The sequence below is a fragment of the Aquila chrysaetos genome, chromosome 25 (assembly GCF_900496995.4).
Source record: "Aquila chrysaetos chrysaetos chromosome 25, bAquChr1.4, whole genome shotgun sequence".
NCBI lineage: Eukaryota > Metazoa > Chordata > Aves > Accipitriformes > Accipitridae > Aquila > Aquila chrysaetos.
This window is the reverse complement of record NC_044028.1, coordinates 17,361,700-17,381,317: the sequence shown is the minus strand read 5'-3', so window position 1 is coordinate 17,381,317 and position 19,618 is coordinate 17,361,700. Positions and strand designations below refer to the sequence as shown.

The 19,618-nt window shown below is 40.0% G+C and overlaps 1 protein-coding gene across 6 annotated transcripts in view; it reads left to right on the top strand.

Annotated features, from left to right (window-relative positions):
• ADCY9 (adenylate cyclase 9) overlaps window positions 1-19,618 on the top strand; it is a 99,686-nt gene that overhangs the window by 33,262 nt on the left and 46,806 nt on the right. For all 6 annotated transcript variants that reach the window (XR_005931466.1, XR_005931465.1, XR_003921595.2 and 3 more), the window contains one exon: window positions 15,522-15,694. Coding sequence is in view for 3 of the 6 variants with exons in the window: in XM_030002477.2 (XP_029858337.1) it covers window positions 15,522-15,694 (173 nt within the window). In the remaining 3 variants the exon portion in view is untranslated. The remainder of the gene's footprint in view (window positions 1-15,521; window positions 15,695-19,618) is intronic.

Sequence of the window (19,618 nt, the reverse complement as noted above, 5' to 3'; positions counted from 1 at the left end):
TATATCCCAAAATCAGTTTATCAACAGATTACTCAGGGTAGTTGGCTATCTAGCATGCAAGCACAACAGAAGCATTTATATTGTATTTTGTGTAGATACGAGATGCCTCTTCCTAAAAGCTAAGAGACTGGCTGAATCAGTTCACCCGTAGATTAACTAGAGGAGATAGTGGGTCACTGTCTTCTGGTTTTGTTTTTTTGAGAGGAGATGAGTTTCTGCAGTGATCTGTCTATTTATACCAGCTCAGAGCCCACTGATTTTCACCCCAGTTGTTTTTGCATTCCAGACACATTCCTGTACTCCCCAGTAATAACTTTTAGCCTGAGGGAAGTTTGAAATGTAATCAGCTAGTTATTAGCACGAAGTCTGAGAATGTTTTGCAAAGGATGAAGAAATCAAATATGGGACATGAGCTGACAGAGGAGCTGGTTGTTGGGGGCTTGCTTTGGTATGAAGCAGACTGCCAGGTTTGGTCCAAATGTGGAGAGTAATAATAGATGATTTATGGAGTATTCAAACCTTGGAAAATCAGAAATGCTGATTTTTTTACCCACGTCCATTTTGTGTCGCTTGAAAGACTTCTACTTCCTTGTCAGCTGGTGGTGTTAGTATCTCCTTCAGTCTTAGAACTAGGTTTGTGTATCAGCACTGGACAAAGACTTGTTGCTCTTACTATGAGGATGAACTCCTTTCAAACACAGTAACAACCCAAAGGAACATGTCAATGGACTTGCATTTGGAGAATGTTTATTTAACTGTATGTTATTTAATGTCATTCACACTAGGTAGGTTTAGTGACACAACATAATGATGATCAAGCAAATCTGTTCAGTAACAAGTGACAAATCTCAATATTCATCTCATCAGGCAGTTTACCATTTGGATACATGAAAGAATTCATTACATATGTTCTATATTTTATGGGCATGTTTCATCTAAGTTATGATTAATCTATCATGTTATATTATTTGGTGACGTACAAGTTGCTAAACTGGATAGTGATACAACATTTGAAGTGAATGCACAGGACAAGAGGTAGCATGATGTAAGTCTCGGCATGTCCCTTAGCTAAAGAAGGAAGGTAATGAGGTCTCTGGATCATTGTAAGTGGCATTGTTTGACTCTGTATTTCAGGGTCTCAAACATGATGAATTCATAACTAAGTATGGCAGGAGAGAATAAACAGCAGTGTTGGCCTTGTGAAAGCTGTAATTTAGAGAGCCAAGAATCCCATTCCTGTTGCTACACATGAAAATTTAAATAGCTTACCTGTGTTTGCTCTAGTGTCTCCTGACCTGGGTGTTTGGCTCCTGTCTGCTGGGAGCTTTGAGTGATGGGCTGAAGACCCCCAACAGCTACTCATGTGACAGAAAGTTTGTTCTCTGTCCTTGTAGTTGGGTGGGTGGGTCATCATCCTTCTTGCCTGTTGTGTTGTCTTTTAGCAGTAAAAGATGCATTTTACTCGATGGGGCGGTGGTATAATGGGGGAGATGTCCTAGAAGATGCCTTGTTACATCGCTGGTTGTTTTCAACCTGTTCTGGTTTGCAGACTCCTATGAGTAGAGGTGCTTTGTCACACTTAGGGAGTCAAAGCCAGTTCTCAGTGGGCTCATTTTCCTTCATTTTCATTCGCAGACCCCAAACAACTACTCCATAAATTAACAGAGCATAAGGATCACAGACTGAAAACAACTGAAAGTCAAATCAGCTGTTGGATAAGACCCTTCCAGTGAAGAGTTTGTCTGTGTCTTTCTCATCGGTGTCACTAGCCAAGAGCATGGCACCCGTTGTGTGGGGTGGCAGGCGCTGTCTTGCAACCAGCCATTGCAGGAGCCACTGTGTCCTTGAGGGTCTGCTCCATGTGTGGCAACACATGGTCAGTCTCCACAGTGTATTTAGTGCCGTGTCCCAGGTAAAAGGCCATCTGTGTTGTGGATCTGACCTGGGGTCCAAAACTATGGCTGCCATGTGAAGAGGAAGGGGATGGTTTATGTGTTCTCAGGACTAGAGGTTGTCTGAATGTTACACAGGGAGGAAATGGAAGGAATTTCAGAAACATTTTGACTGTGTGAATAAACATAGTTCTGGAAATACTTCCTTTTCAGCTTTGTTTTGCAACTTTCAAATTCTTTTTATTTTGGGGGAGGGATTGTTTGTTTATATATTTTACTTAAGGAGGGGAAATAAACTGAAAAGACGATACTCTCTGCTTGGGGGAGACACAACACCCAGTAGCTGTTCTCAGCAGTGGCTCTCAAATTAATCTTTCTTTTGTGCTAGAAACACTGCAAATATGCTGTGGTTGAAGTTTGCCAATTAAATTAAAAATACAGCTGTATAGTGATGCATACTTACATGGTACCTACACTTAGGAATTTGTTCTTCACCACCTTACCAGTGTTTATAGTACTGTTATATATTGTTATTCTGGAGTGCCTCCTGGAGCAGTTTTATTTGCATTAGTTTTATTTTTCAGTACTGAATTAGTAACCATTTAAAACTGTCAACCACATGTAAACAAGTGGTGCATAAGTTATTCATAACAACTTACCTTGAATTACAACTGCCTGTTTGTATTGCACAAGGCACAATGTTGGGGGAATTGTGAAATGACTGAATTCAGTAGTGCAACATAATTTCTATTTATCTGGTTTCTTGTAGCCCATTTGAATAAATATCTTGATGCTCACATGATTCCCATATCCAGCAGTCCTGGTAGGGGGATTGCTGGATTGCCTTGTTGTTGAAGTATGCTGGCTCTGCTCCAGTCTGTCTACCTTGCGATGAGCAACATTTTTTGCAGGCTCTGTAGAAGCTGTGCTTGCTCACTACATAGCTTTTCAGTTCTGTCTGAAGAGCAGCAGAGCTTGGGTGGGGGTGGGGGTGGGAGGAGAAATCATTAACAGATTTAACAATAATAAAATGTATTTTACAAACACTTGATCTAAACATTAATTCTTCAAACTGTGCTGGTAGGCTCTGATGACAGGTGAAAAAATGATGATCTTTTTCTTTACTTTGAAAACTGATAGAGAGATGTAATTAAAAAATTAATATCCTCTTATTTTTTAATGCAGGAATTATCTATGATATGCAAATTTATTTCTTTTAATTTGGTCCCTTAAGGACAAATCTTTTATGTTCTCTGAGTATGACTTAGGCTAATCAAGTTAATGAAGTGTTATTCGAGGTAACATCAGTGAATGAACTTCAGTAAAATTTCACAAAACACTGTCTGGAGAATATTTCTGTTTCATTTTCAATTAAGTATTTAGGGTTATGTGCAGAGTGCAGGGGTCATCTTTAAAAAGATGCCCCAGTGCAAATAAAAAGGTGCGGAGAAGAGCTGGCTAAAGTCTATAGTGAAGCTGGATAGCATAACCAGTGGTGTGCATTTCCTAAAGCCCTGCCATGCCTTCTCAAATAACTGCTTTTATTTTGTTACTGCTTTTTGTAATAGGAAGAGGTGACAAGTTACACATGTGGATAGCCAATACTGAGGGAAGGTTAAATGAGAAGGGTCATTCTTACTAGTATGCAATGGATATTTGGAAACATATGAGTTAGTTTTCTTATATGTGGTCACAAAGATGCCTGAGATGATATATTTTCATTTTGACATAAGTCAAAATGTGGGTGCTTGCTGTGTTTTCAATATTATTTGGTCAGTTGCTTGGGGAAAAAAAACAACTTTGAAAACTGCTGATGACAGTTTGATGTCTGGTTTTTACTTTACCTGTTAAATGTCAGACTGTGAATTTTCAACAATGACCAACCAAGAAAAGTTCCGTGTGCAGAGCCCACCAGCTCGTAGTAGGTTTGCATGCGCTGCTTAATTGATTTAGGTTTACTTGCCTGCAAGTCCATAGAGAGCAGTGCAGTTGCACAGCTCTGCGCGGGGGCATAATTAGCCTGTAGGATTGCCCTGGCTTAAATAAAATGCTGATTTAGCATGTCAAATCCAGACTACCTGCATTATGCAAGAGGGAAAGAATTTGCCTGATTGTAGTCCTGTCAACACGAAGAGATTGCACCAGTATAACAAAATAGACTTCTAAAGTCTTGTTTAAATTGGTGCGTGCTCTTGTCTGGATTCTATTAAAAAAATGTTAGTATGGAGAGCCACAATAGCTTACTCTGTTACCAAGGGCTGGAGCAGGCTCCAGTTGCATCAGAGTATTGTTTTTTATTGGAATCCTTTCGTGCATCCTGCATGCTTGCTATTCATCATTTTTAAAATATCAATCAAGAAGATAGGTGGCATCTTTTGGTCCCAAGTGAAATTTTCCTGGGTGGGATTTCTAATAAACTTCTAACCACTTTCAATCTGGCCATGCCTTTTTAGTTTAAAATGAATAAATTCCCATTCCCGAGAGCCTAGAGCTGACAAAACTTTCACTTGGACCCTCTCTCTGTTCAACTTATTAAATTCCGCCTGTGTTTAGCAGAGGCTGGTACGGCCATCCGTAGTTCATGAGGTATGCCAGCCAGTATGTGGGCAGAAGAAAATTTAATATATAGGATGTCTTTCTGGAATGCTTGTGGCTTTGTATAATTGTCCTGTCTAGAGGAGTGGAATTTTTCTTGAAAAATCCTCATCTATCCATAGATCTCTCTTTTATAATGCTGCTGTTTAAATAGATTATTTGAAGTCCTTGCCTGGGAGATATCCCCTGTGCAGTTTTCTGATCGCTTATTTCCCTCCCACAGTAAAATGTAGTTTTAAGTTGGAAACACCTTTTTGTTTATAATAAAAGTAAGTTTTGGAAGTATATGCTACATATCCCCAAGGGATGGTTGCACTCTTAGAGTGATCTAGAATGTCAGAACTTCCCACGTGTGCAAATTCACCAGGGAAACATTGACAGATGCCTGACTGAAAGCTGGGATTGAAGAGACTATACGGGAAGCTACTCCCAAAGGCTTCCTCCATCATCTTGCTGACTTCCATGCCATTATCAAGGCCTGGCCACTTGTAGTAATTTAATGTAAGTACAGGGACGCACATAATGCAAGTGAGTTGCAGAGGAACTCCTGAGTCTTGATACGTGGTCCTGCATTTGTTAAAATGGAGGGCTAGGCAGAAGTTAAGGTTGGTATTGCCATAGCCATCTGTTTTTGAACTTTGAGGGACTTTCTTGTCAATTATGAAGGGGGAAAAAAACCCAAACCCTCATTTGCACCCTAAACAAGAAACTGGAAGAAAATGTCTCTCTTTAATGTCTTCAAAAGACTTGACAGTGTTGTGACCTTATCATTTTTTCAAAGACCAAAGTCCCTGGTATGCCAGAACAGGCATGTTGTATGTCTAAATTGTATTTACATCTGCTTTACATCACTGCAACCATGCAAAGCAGGCTGTATGTCTCCATACCATGGCCCACAATTTATAGTGGGTGTAGTAGTGAGCAGGGCAGTGCTAGAGAGTGGCTTTACTGGGGCAGAGATTGCTCAGTTTTCATCCCTGCTGCAAGGCATCCCTTGTGCGCCTCTGCAGCTTCTTCAGCACTGGCACCTCATTCACAATCCAGCCAGTGAAGCAAATGTTGAATTTCTAAATGGGCTGTATTCATATTCATGTATTTCATATTCAATTTCTAATTCATTATTCTTTAGATATATTTTCAGAAAAGGTGTTCTGTGGTAGGAATATTACAATTTTTGAAGAAGTTTGAACCCCCTGAAAAGGCCGTGCCCCTGTGTGCTTGGTTGACTCTTTGGCAGCTGCATTGTTCAAAAACTTCATTTTCTCTCATCATTCTTACTCCTTCCCAGGTGTTAAAATTAATACAGAGGGCAAAGGGATAGTCAATACATGTGAAAAATAATGCCAATAAGATAATAGCAGATGCTTTTTCACACATGTAATTGCATCATGGAATTTGTTTTCACAAAGGCATTACAGAGACCAAGACTGCAGGAGAGTTCACAGAAGGATTGAGCAGTGTGAGTAAAAGCCAGACAGTATCTTTACCAGTTAATCCCAAATATCCTCGAGTTGGAATTAGGCCCTCTTTTTGCTTTAAATGTAGGAACATCATATATCTCTTAGGTTTTGTGAGGAACCCGTAGCACAGAGATATCTTTTATCTGCAACATGTTACTAAATTTGCTGGACTTCAAGCTTCCCTTGTGAAGCATGCTGTTTCCTCTGGCAAGACTGAAAAATCCCAGGCTTACCCTTTGACTCAAACCTACTTTTCATTCCTATTCAGGTGTCAAGCTGTGAGCTGTATTGAGTAAAAAAATGAGAAAAAAATCTCTAAACCCAGAGATTCATTCCAGAGAACGGGCTTACCTGCCATTCACTTTCAGGCTGTGGCTGGTGGCACACAGGCACTGGCAAAGCTGGTGGAGCAGAAAGTAAATAAGGGCAGTTGTAAACCCCAGGACAGGGATCAGTCTTGCTCATCAGCCTGTCTTTCATTTTGCCAGTAGAGTTTAAAAATACATGTGTAAATATATTCCTGAGCCAACAGTGGTAGCTAGACCTTTGTGTTTGAGCTGCATGTCCATGCTGGATTTGCTTAGGCCTTTTTCTCCCCCGTGTTTTTTGTTTGGGTTGGTTTTTTTATCCCACACAGGTGAGAAGATGATTAAAGAGACTGAAGGAGGATAAACCAGCAGCCTGCAACTTCATTCCTGCAGTTTAGCTATAAATGTAGATTGTGGGTTTGGGTACAAGGTTCCCCACTTAAAACTGGCAGATGTTGAATACCAGAATTACACATATGTTGTTGATCAGCATTTTCCAAACCCACTGTTGTCTGTTAGATGATCACAAATAAGCATTTTGCTAAACAAAAGAGGCATAAGAAAAACAGTGGTTTTCTATAATACAGAAGATGCCTCTGGTTTCTCTGGCTTTTTGCAGTTGCTCTTTGGAGATTATGAAGATAGGTTTGGGGTTTTGTTTTTTGGAGTTTCTTTTGTGTTTCCAGTCTATAAAGTTCTGTTTCTTATTATCATTGTTTCTGCTTTCCAGAGACCTAAGATAACAAGTTGGCTCATAAAATCCCTTTCTAATTTTAGCCACAGGAAATGTTGCTCCATACATTGAAAGTGCTTTTCCAGGTAGGCTGGTTTGTTAGAATCCAGGCGTTTTGGGTTACGTGCTTTTGTTTGGACTGAGCTGGAAGAGGTTTATACAGGTTAGAGGGTGGGACTTGCTTCATCGGAAATGCAGCTTTGCAGGTTGGAGAAAATTACTCTTATTTTTTGTAAAGTCATCCAATGTCATCTTGTACAGTCCTGCAGTGTGAGTGACAGAAAATGCCTATTGATATAAAAGACAGTGATGTGCTTTTGGTTTTCAGCTATATTGCTGAAATATCTGGAGATAAAAATCTGAAATTCAGGACTACAGCAGGACAATTCTTAAGAGTATTTTTAGGGCTAAAAAAAAAAAAAACCTCATGAAATTTTTTTTATATCATTCTACATGGCCATTTACTGGACCGGTAGGATGTGTTATATCTGGCTTTCCTGGCACTTCCTCCACTATTTTTCAAGAAGGATGGATATCATAATGTGGGGGGGTTTAGATTGTACTTAACATTGAAGTGTTCATTAAACCGCTGTGGTGTGTAATGTTGCACATAAACCATACATCACACAGAAGCAGTAGAAATTTGCAAGCATTTTATATAGGGGTTATAAGAATTAACATAAAAGTCTTCCTTAATTGTGCGTGAAGAAGTCTGCTGGCTTTGGCTCTGCAGGGACCAGCTTGCTTTCGGGCAAGAGGACAGGAAGAGGAAGGGACTGTGCAATGCAAGACACCTCTCTGTCTGTGGTCTGCTGCAAGGAGCAAGTCTGTGACTGTCAGACCTCGCAGCACTAACCTCTCCTGCTGGATTTGAGAGATCAGGTCGTGTGCTGGGGGAGAGGTGCGGTCTGTCAGGCTACCTTTAGTACCTGGAGGAAGGAAGGCAAGAGAGATGCTGTGTCTGAAAGAGAAGTAATTCTCAGTGATGCTGGGGATGTTGTCTAAAAGAATAAAGTAAATGCGCATTTGCTGTATGGTTATGGAAAACATGTTCTACTCCTCTCTGAAAATCCTGTTTAGTTTATCTGGGAAGGTGGTGAAAAAGGTGAAGGTCTAGAAAAAGTAAAAATGAGGGAACTGTGAGTTTGTAGTCAGAAGCAAGCAAAAGCAATGCCCCATGGGTATGTGTGGGGTGGGAGCTATTACAGTCTTGCAACTGGGTTAAAGATTAAACGTAAAGACAAAATACCAAGTTAAGTACTCCTTCCTTTCTCTCTGATCTTTCCTGAGGAGTGAGGGAGAACAGCAATTTTTTTGGACGCTGTGTCTAGTGTTTTTTATCCACAGCTGCTGGTAGTTCCTTCAGGAAATCAGATAAATTCTGTTTGGCACAGCCCATCGGGCACAGCTGGCAGGCTGGGTTAGGCAATTGTTTCCACTCTTGGAGCATCTTGTAAACTTGCTGGAAAAGCCATTCCTCTTGCAGTTAAAGATCAGGCTAATAACTCTGCATCCTGGGCATGATGCCTTGGAGGGAGCCTGTAAGGTTCTGCTGTGGAAGCTCTGCACTCTCCGTTCAGTGCGGGCAAGCAGATGTTTGAGTATCTGCCCATGCCTCTTTGGGGAGGAAGGTGCTGTGAACACTTGTCCTGTAAGTGGCCTCTTAGCGGGGCCTTTGGTGCTGCACAGTCCCACAAGTTCTGGGCTGCTTCAGAGGTTCAAGCAGAAAATGATGACTTTTTTTGTTATTATTATTATTTTTTCCCAGTTGCTGGCATGCTTGACTGCAATTTTCTCTCCATGCATTGTAATTAAAATGCAGTCACTTCCTTGAAATTAAAAATGTACCTATAGGCCTTACATGCCTATATTTCTGAAAGCCAAAAGCCTACAGTTGAGCTTCAAAGTCAGATCGACTTCATCGAGTTATGATGTAGAATAACTACTTGAGCATAGCATTTCCACTGTCACAACTATGACAGTTCAATTGACTGAAACATGTTTTGCAGGGATATTGCAACCCCTTTGATTATCCAGTTTGTATTTACCAGATGCTATTGCCCAGGTAAGGACGTTCCTCTGAGCTTTTGCTTCTCTCTCCATTTCTGCATACATGAGTACTTTAATCATTAAATTATTAGAAGCTTCAAGGGGGAAGACTTTGTGAAGTTGTTTCTTAAGTGTAACAATCTTTTGACAAATAAAGGTTGCAGAATAGAGGGGAAAAAAAAATATTATATAAATAATGACCCCTATTTACATTTAAAGTTGCACATCTCTTGGCATTACATTCAGCTTGGTTACTGGGTTCCTCTTTGGAGATGCCTCAGTTGATCTGACTTATGTTAGCTATGGAGTCTATCTAGGAAAAAGATTTTAAATTTCTGATTCATCTGTTTTCAGATTTGTTCTCTAGTGAAATACAAAGTGAAAGTTTCTGTCCTTCAGCTTCTAATGTTTATGTATTTTGAGCAGCATTTCGTGTTCTAGTTGTATATTGTGGGCAGTCAATCCTTTGAGTAGTTGCGCATATTCCCAGTTCATGTCAGTATTGCTGTGCAGCACCCTCAGGCTCCCGGGGGTCAGTGGCTTAGCTTTTGCTGTTTCTGAGTTTTCTTGTTGTGGTCTAAACTATGAGTTCCCAGTTCAATAGATGAGAATGTAGTGCTGGGGGTGGGGGGAGGAATAGGCTTGCATAAACTCTGTGCAAGAGCGGGTCTAATAAAGTGAGAAAATAGTCCCCATAAATACAGATTTGGCAACTATTGAATTTTAAGAATGAGGGAGAGTATTTGCTACTGAAAATCATCTTTAGATTCAGCAACAATTTGGACCCAAAGGATACTAAAGCTCCTGGAATGATAGTATTATACACTATATTATTTCTTGCATAAACATTAGGCTGGGTTGGTACCTGAAAAATTATTTAAGCTTTGACAAGGAAAAAAAAACCCCAACATGGAAAAGTTAGAGAGATGCTAAAAAGAAACTGCAATTAGAAGAAGTAAATACATTTCTGGTCTCTCTCTCTTTTTTTTTTTTTTTTTTTTTAAATTGTTATTTGCCTGTCATGTTACATTCCAGAAATTGCAGTTAATAATTTATTTTACAGAGCCAAGTCAGAGTCTAATGAAATTGTATAGCAGCATATTTTATTGTATGAGGAAACCTAACTGTAGGTCTCTGTTTCCTTTCCCGGGAGTGATGGTGGCTGAATACCAGTATTTTCACTTCCAGATTTTTGGCAAAGTGCAAAGATGATGTCTTTAAAAGGCGTGGACAAAACTTTTTATTGTTTCTAAAAAGAGAAAGTAAGAGCTGATTGATTGCAGAGAAGCGTAACCCAAAAGTGAGCTCTCACCCATCAGTTCTGAAAGAAAGGAGCTAAAGCCAGTCCTGAACTGCAAAGCTTTTTTTATGACCTTGCTATACCACTACTAGTTACTTGTATCAGAGTTATATAAAATGAGATATTAAATTATTGAAAGATAATAGCTGACATTGTTCACCATGGCAGACTGCAGCAGGTGATTAAAATTGCTTTCTAGCTAGAAAGTAATTCTTGCCCTCATGTGGGAGTGACAGTCACTGTGGTTCTCATGATGAAACAGTTTTCATGCAAATTCTAATTTTGTGAGGTAAGATACCGCAAAAGTAGAGGGTTGTGAAAATAGAACTCAATTAGTTTTGTAAATTTATACTTAATTACTTGGAAAGAGATGATTAAATGATTAAAGTGTGTAGACTTTAAGGGAAATGATGGAAAGATAAAAAGAGAAGGAGAAGCATTAATATAAAGCTGTTTGGTAAAAGGGGGCATAATCAATAGAGTTTGGGTTTTATTACATCAATATAAGGAATATTACTAATCTTACAGAACAGAGGGCTGTATACTGGGAAGCAGTTATGCTGAAAAGGAAGGTCACCTGTTAGTTAAATGCTGTTTCCCTGTACTGCAACTAAAAAGGTGAAGTGATTCATGGAAGGAGGAACAGGGATGCATAATAACAGTGGGATTATGTTTTTATTAAATGAATCAGTAAGACCATGACTGATACATTGCCATCGTTTTTTGGTGTCTCTTAGAATCAGTGCTGAAAAGGGTTTCAAAAGCATTTGAAGTTCTTTAGAGATGTGAGAAGTATGACACATTCAGTTTGCCAGAGAGAAAGTAATTTTTCTGTCTGCTATCAATGGAGGGCTAAAAAGTTTCAATTCTGTACAGGTGAAGCATCAAAAATTGAAACTTGAATCTTATAATTGCTTATCAGTATTTGTGTTAATCCCTCATCTCTTGAGAGCTCCTGTAGGAGAAGACATCCCATCTTTAAAAGATACGTAAGTAGAGGGCATCCCTCCATGCAAAAATTGGGTTAGATTGGCATAACAGCAACTTCTGTCCAGAAGTCGTGAGGATAAATGAGCTGAAAGAAAGGAAATAAATGACTTATATTCTGGTCCTTCAAGTACTTAATTCTTTTCTCTCCCTTTCCCAGTTCCTTCCCAGCAAGTGACTTCCCACTAATTGCCTGAGATGGTTTTTCTCTGCAAACACAGCCACCGCCGAGGACAGCAGAGTTGCTCCAGCCTGACCCATCTCGGTGTAACCCAGTGGCTGGGAGGGGGCTGGCAGGGAGGCAGCGCTCGGGCAGGGACCCCCTGCCTCTGCCTGTCCCTGCCTGTGCCTGGGTTACTGAACTTTCCATTCGCTCTGCAACGACCGGGTTTTCTCACGCTACCAAAACCAGGTTGAAGGCAGGGATGTTTATACACAGCCTTATTTATACTTTTGTTTATTTTTGTGCATACAGAAAATAATTTGTGTGTGAGTGCATGCATATGATTTTTTTTAATTGTTATTAGGAGTATTTTTTAGTGTTTGGGATGGTTTTCTGTTTTTGTAAGTTCAGAGAAAGAGAAATGCCACTGATAAAAAGAAAAGCTAACTGAAGAAAGGAGCCAAGGACAGAAATTTCCTAATCCTTCTAAAATTCAGCGCTAGTAGGACTAATAAACCCACTGTCATTCTATGGAGATCTGTTAACTATTTTGTCAAAAATGCCCTTTGCAAACACTGCCATGTAAATATTCAAAATGGTTGAATTCAAGAAATGAGTGTTTTGGCTCAGTGTGCAGGAGCTGTTACTCTTTATAACGCTTACAGACTTTCAGAACTTGAAGACAAGTGAAGGAAATGGCTTGTGTTTCTCAAAGATAAACAATGTAGCTCATTTTTTTTCCCCAGAGCAGAAAATACTATATATGTTAAATTGGTATGTTGCGGGGTGCGTTGTTGTAGCCAGTTCCCTGTCTTTGCTTCCAAGAGCCATCTCTGGAAAAAGCAGAAATGCGCTGCAGGGTAAAGCCTGCTAGAATACAGATTTGCTATCAGGCAGTCTGAAGTTGTGTTATTTTTCAGCATTTATTTTGAATAAATTTGGGGGAAGGAAGTGAGTATAAGATTGAGAATGGCAGGAGGGGAAGAAAGGGTGAGCTTTGCCTTTATAAATAGCAGTATAAGCATCTCGTAGCACTTTCTTTATCGCCATGTCTTGAGTTACATCGTTGCGCAGCAACACACGCCAAAAATTGCACTGTTTGCCTGTTTTCACATAAAATAGCAGCTCCTCCATTGTTGGCTTATTCGTGTAATATTGTTGCATTACCTAATTGATTTAAACATGCTGCATGGTGGTGTGAATGTTTTTCACTCCGTACACTGTTTGTATGGAAAGTGACAGTGTTGATTGTACTAATTCACTGGAGATGTAGAAGGAGGAAGAATACTGTTCTTGTATAAGACATTTTAGTTACATTGATACATGAATTAATGACTCCTTTTTTTATACTGAAATATTTCAGACTGAACGTAGGAGTTGCTTTGTGAAGTGTCACAGAGTTGCAAGGAATACTAAAGCAAATCAAATTTTCCTATCATAAGAAGGATTTAATAACAAACAAAGTATTAGGTAGGCAATGTTAGTAAAGTTCTGTAAAGATGAAAGACACTTACACCTCCTAATTTTCCAAAACTTTCCAAAAATAACCTTTTTTCCTTCTTTGCTCTACTGAGACCCTGACCTTGCATTCAGCGCCAGGAGTAGCCCTGCTGACTTCTTACTAAAAATATGCTGTGATTCTGCAGGATATTGGCTTTTCTTTGTCCAATTTCAAATTACCCATTTTGAGTAACGCTTCTTGTTCAGTGGATGTGGCGGGGCTGGGGAGCATGAGGAGGTAATAAAGAGATTTTTATAGTTCTTCGTGCCAACGACCAGCCATTTTAGCCAACTTCAAACCCTGCAGCTAAAGCCTGTGGGACAAAGTAGGTGCGAGCGGCTGTCGATGCAAAATGTGACGTTAGCGGCTGTGGGTTGGTGGGTTTGCCATGGATGGGAAGGACGGGGGGTGGAGCAGGGTCGAGGAGCCACAGCCTGCTGCAGTTTCAGGTTGGGGCGAGGGTGGATTCTGCTTTCCCAAGCACGTTTTCAATTACTGGCGTACCGTAGCCTTTTCCCTTTTTCCTCAATGTGGAGCTCAAACTGGAGATAATTTTACTGTATGCAGCAGATTGACAAAATAATTATGCTGTGCAGCATGGTAAGATATAAAAAGTGTCTTTTCAAGAATACAAAAAACCAAAGGAAATATGTTTGTTTAGAAAAAAAAAGAGAGGAATAATAGGAGTGGTAAATAATCCTGTTGCTTTAAGGTAGGTTTTAAAAATGGGAGTAGTAAGCTTAACGCTCTAGCTTTTACCACAGTAAACATAAAATTGTAAGCTGATTGTGGTGAATTCCTTAAATGACAGCCCCCATCAATATAAGTTTTAGAGACAGCCCTACATCTGGAAGCCAGCAGCAGCTAAGGATTTTATGAAGCGGCACTGCCAAATAAAATCCGAGCGCTACCATAAATGATATAAAAATAAAGATTGGCTATAGCGTAACATCTCAAATACACAAGCGAGTGCTCTGGAGTTTGGAGCACTATGTGAGAGCACTGTAGCTTTCCCAGCGGCTTTTCAGCCTGAGGTTGAGATGGTCGATACAGATGCGGGTTTCTGTGTTGGTTGTAGAAGTGTTCAGGAGCTTAACTTACTAGTGGAATAAACAGAGAAACTGCAAAGTTGCTATTAGTATGTCTAACTTATTTTTATTGGAAAGGTTACAGACAAAGTACTGTCTGTGTTACATATTACAGACAAAAAAAGGTTTATAGAATATGATTTTCTGTTTGTAAAGAAGGTTATGAGAGAATGACCTTATCATAAGGAACAGAAACCTGCCCTCTTCCAAGGGCTACAACTTGACATACTTATTTCCAGCTTTCATCCTATGGACGGAGGCAGTTGAGTGCAGTCGATGGCTGTGACAGTCATGTGTCTGGCTGCAATTGAGTGACAAGTATCAGAAAAAGGGAGGGAAGTGATACACAGCTGACCCAAATTGAAAACCAGCAGCTGTCCCATGAGTCTTGGGCAGCAAGAGGTCGGCTGCAGAATCACATGGGACAACAGTCTCTGATACCACAAAATAATGAGCGCTTTCCAGTTCTGCAAGCTGATGACCTCCACGCTTTTTGGAGCACATTAGTACCCGCCCTTGCTGAGTGGGAGATTTCCCATACAGTGGCAATAAAATTAACTCATTTGAATTCAGAAAGCAATGTGATTAGTAGCTCCTTCTTAGTCTTTATGCCTAGAAATAACCCAGAACATCGTAATGCAAAGTTTCAAGGAAGTAAAATAAGCCATATTCTAAACAAAATTCAAATCTTTTATTTTGTGAACAGGTTTTTGATACAGCTCAGCTTGATACAACATGGTATTTACCAGCCTGGCCTTTAATATTGGATCTGCTTTCCAATTATGCTTCAATTCATACAACAGTTGCAGAGGGCGTGTGTGGGCGTACTTGCGAGAGAGAGAGAGATTGATTTTGTTCTTTAAAAATGTGAAGTTTGCACTAACTATGAAAACCCATCAGAATTTCCAGCACTTAAACGCCATTTCCTTTCTCAATGTGCTACCAGCATTAAGCAAACTTCACGACATCTCTCTACAAATGGAGAGTGGAAGTGGAGGAACACATGCTGTTTTTTCAGAAGCAGAATATTAACACAGATATTACTGAAAAACAGGCTGCAAATCCTTTCCAGAAGTAAAGAGTTAATGTGAGAGCTCAAATTACAACTTGGAAGTGAATACATAAGGTCTTGGGTCTATTTTTCAGAAGTACATGAGTGAAAATGGAATAAAGAAAGTACATGTCAGTCCTGGCTGTTGCTGTGTGTTGGAGTAGTTTCTTGTGTTTGGGACAGCAGATGTTGGGCAATCCTAATTGCCACCACTTCACACAGAGCATCTTTATATTCCTGGTGGCTGTTGCCAGCCACTGTCTCTTCTTGTGTGCTGTATTCCCGAGCCTTGATAGTGCTGTGGTAGTTACTGTATTTCATATCTGAGAAGTCCAAAGGAGTGTTATTTTTGTCTTTCTGCGGTTCTGACTGTTCATTTTTTTTATTCCTGTAGGTTTGAAGACCTATCTGATCTCTGGTCAGAAGGTGAAGGAGCCCCACTGTAGCTGTTCACAAGCATTGCTTCCTGGCTTGGAGTCTGGAGATGGAGCCAGGATACAGGGAGCATCGTCAGCTGAGAACGCTGGTGACTTAACAAAGACTCTCAAACATGTGGAAAAACCTAAGGTGAGTTCTTGTTTCAAAGTCAAGCAGCATACATCTCAAACTGTGCAAACCAGGGAGAGATGTGTGGATGGGGAAACCTTACAGGTTTGTTTATGCACTGCTTTATATATTTGTGTATATATGTATGTATACATGCATGCGTATATATACATATAATGACGAAATGTAGTTTTAAGGATGAAAAATTTACAAAGTAAAATGCTTTACCAGTTGACAAGCAATCCCTAAAGTAAGGTGAACACTTTTTAATGGTGGTTTCAAATAAATATATTTTTTTATATGTTTCAAGACTGAGAGGTCAATGCTGTTTTTTCAATTGTCTTGATTTTAGGGGGGAAATAAAGAATATGCCTTATGCAGATACTGTAACTTCTGTGATTTTCTGGTTTTGCTGCAGACTCCTGCCGTTCCTCTGTCATGCAGGTCACATTCCTGTGAACCTTTTCGTATGAGTATATAACAGACATCCCTGTAGAAAGATAATGGGATTTTTTGTGTGGTGGGAAAAAATGCTCCAATAGGCTATGAGATTGTGTTTTATCTGCTTGCTCTAGAAACCCATATCTAGAACTGAGGGCAATGATTTGTATGGATTCAGCTTAGAGAAAGGATGACATTTTGTTATGTTCACACCTCTCACAAGATCTCCTGACAAGGAAATCTGTGAAACAATGTGTATTGCTTCGAAGCTTTGCTGTTACTCTCCATCTTCCAGCTCGGAACAGATTTCCCAAACAACAGATGTCTATTCTCTATTTTAATTTGTGCTGAGTTCCTTGTCCTGGGTTGCCTGAGCTGGGCACAAATGTCAGAGCCACGGGTGGTCATCTGCAGGTCACTGTCCTTAGATTTCAGTGTGTTTATTCCTGAGAGGATCTCTTCAACACAGGTTTGAGATTGAGCCGACAGCATTGATGGAGGGTGACTTTCATGCTAATCCCTTTTTGCTGCTTGTATGTTTGTCGTCTGGATTAGGAGAGCATAAGCAGGGCACCTTTACCCTGCCTCTGTGCCCGGTTTTAAGTTTTGGAGTAAAAACACTGGATTGCAAGTGAGATCAGCTGGCAGGCTGGCCCAAGGATATGGTCCAAAGTTAAGTGAGCTCCTTAAAGAGTAAGCCAGGACTGTTTAACTACAGAAGGTAGCTGTAGCCATCTTTATCCCTCCCCAAAATATGCATTGTGCATGGTTTGACTGCATTCAAGTTGCTGGTGATACTTTCCTATTTCTTCTCCCGCGTAAAAGAATATATTTGGCATCCCTCAGGCACCAGCTTTCCAGCTTGCTCTTGTCTTTCAGTGAAGGTACTAGCAAATAAGGCAGGAAAATAAATCTCAGAGCAGTCACTGGGTATCTGTACAAATAAGTCTGTCTGTGCTGCCCAGTGTGTGGCCATGCAGAGGTACAGATGTGACAGTAAGGGGTAGAAACTCCTTTATTTCAAGTAGCGAAGGAAGAAGAACGTATCAAGTGGAGAAGTATTACTGAGCTGCCTGTCCATGGAGCACAGGGGGAGAGGAGGGATTAAACAAAGCAGTAAAACTAAGGGTGCTGTGCTGAGAGAAAGCAAGGATGCCTTGTTAATGTCAGACAGCAAAGTAAGCTGTAACTGGAGGACTGTGAAACTACAGCAAACTGACCTAGCTGCAGCTAGGATTTGTTAAAATTTGTTATGTGTTAACTTGTGGTGGTACTTGTTAAAATGATCCAAGTCCAAAATGAAATCTGTTGTTAAGGATCAGCTATGGTATTAGCTATTTCTAAAACATGGGGTGACTTACTCTGCAGAAGGGTGGATACAGATGCACCACTATTCCTAAACAGCTAGTATGCAATGTGGAGGGGTGCTGCTGGCCCACGATGTTTTGTTTACTGCCTAGTCCCCGATTTTCTGCTCTGGGACCATCTTGGCTGGGTGTTAATTGCTGTTTAAATGATGAATGATGGTCTGCACAGTGCAAAAGTACAAATGTGGTTATCCAAATAAGTGAAGGAGAAGCTAAAAGAAGCTGCTTCAGAAGACCATCTAGGACAAGTGCCAGCTCAGTTTCAGCCTTCTTGGATACCCTGTCTACCATTGTGCTAAAGGCAGTGCATCGAGTTTATGTTTACAGGTACTTGGTTTTATTCATCACCACAAGCACTGCAGGTCTGGCCAGTGATTTCCTAAGCAGCCTCACAAGTCTTTAAAAATAGTGTGCCTGTCTTGCCCAAAATACACTGATGCTGGAGTGAATTTTGAATGACCCCAAACTCAGCTTTCCCTGCGGTCTGATAAGCATCCGTCTAATGCCTGCCACAAACCGCGTCAGAATGCGTATAGCATAGTGATGAAGCAATCGTGTGAATGCTGAGGACTTCCTTAAAAACATGTTCTGCGACTGTAGTTGCAGCATAGCAGTGCAAAGCGTACTTGCCTCTCACAGCATGTCTAGGTACAGGTATTCCAGACTCCACAGCATGCTTTCGAGTATAGATGCACACCAGCATTCTCTGTGCTGGGTAGTCTGTTATTGGAGTGATTGTGGACTGAGAAGGCTGGGTCAAGCTTTCAAGGAATGTTTAATTTGCCAGCCATGCTAGAGTATGTCTCGCAGTGTTAAAAAAAGAAATAAATATATAAGAACAACCGTGCAATTTAATCACAGATCATGCACAATTTTTGAAAAGGAGTGGGTTTCTTTTTTACAGTGGCTTGGTTTTTTTTTGGTTTTTTTGTTTTTTGGTTTTTTTTGTTTTTTTTTTTTAAAGCCTGCAGCTTGCTGGTAGGGTCTGGAGATAATAATTCACAAAAGAATCATGACTTACGTGCCAAATGTTTTAAATACAAAGCTGTAAACAGTGTCAGTGTAGGAGGAGATGACTCCAGCTCTGCAGAAGAGACTAAGTAGGAGGGGCAAAATTACAGGCAAGTCGAAATATTTTTGTTTTAAAGGGAATAAGTGGCCGTATTAGATGCAAAGGGTGACTTTCACATTTTGGGCTTGAATGGATGTTCTAGCGGACAAGATCTGTTAAGAAAAGTCAGGAATGAGAATGCAACAGTAATTGATCCATGAAAGGAATTGTATTTCCTCCTCTCCTTCAGTGTATCTGTAGTTCATTTAATTGCAAACCTTGTTGCAGTATAGATATCAATAAAATGCGTGTACATAATTAAAATGTTGAAGATAGAGGCTAAAAACTGTAAGTAAATCTATAATAGCAGCTGATTTTTTTGAATGAAAACACTGTAACCTGCTTAAGCGGTTTTGGTATCAGTTTATTTTCCCTATCATATTTTATAAAATCCCTGACTTGACAGGGAATCATAAGCTGTCATAAAAAACGTTTTAATCATCTCTTTAGTGTGAAAACAGAAAGTACTTTTGCTTGTCTTGGTGTTTGCTGAAAGTGCATTAATGTATTATTCATAGTGATGAGGTCACATGCACTGAGCTTGTGTGAATGTCTACAACAGAGAATGAAGTTAATGATGTTGACTTGAATGCATGGGGTAAGTCAGATGGACTTCTACCTCCTCTCAAAAGGTCGGGCTTCTTTTCTGATATTTTTGTCTTCTGGTTTAACGCCAGGAGGTCAGTGTTTGAGGTGGCTTGCTGATTTATTAGCAAGATCAGACAGGGAGTATTTTCTTTATTTTTTGTTAGAGGTATTTGGGTTTTATTACCATTAAATGACTTTTGCCATGGATAAATCTACTAACTAATGCTCTAGAAGCATAGAAGGCTCGTTAGCCCATTGTCATATTCATTTTTAAAGCTGTCTGATATTGCCTTCCACAAAGTAGCCAGGGCATTTGTGATATTTAGTCCTAGATTATTTTTAAACAAAACTATTTGAGAATCAACTTCATAGTTTCTTTACGTGTGCTGGTATTTGTTCAGACTATACAGGTTCAGAACTGGATATAACTTGCATATC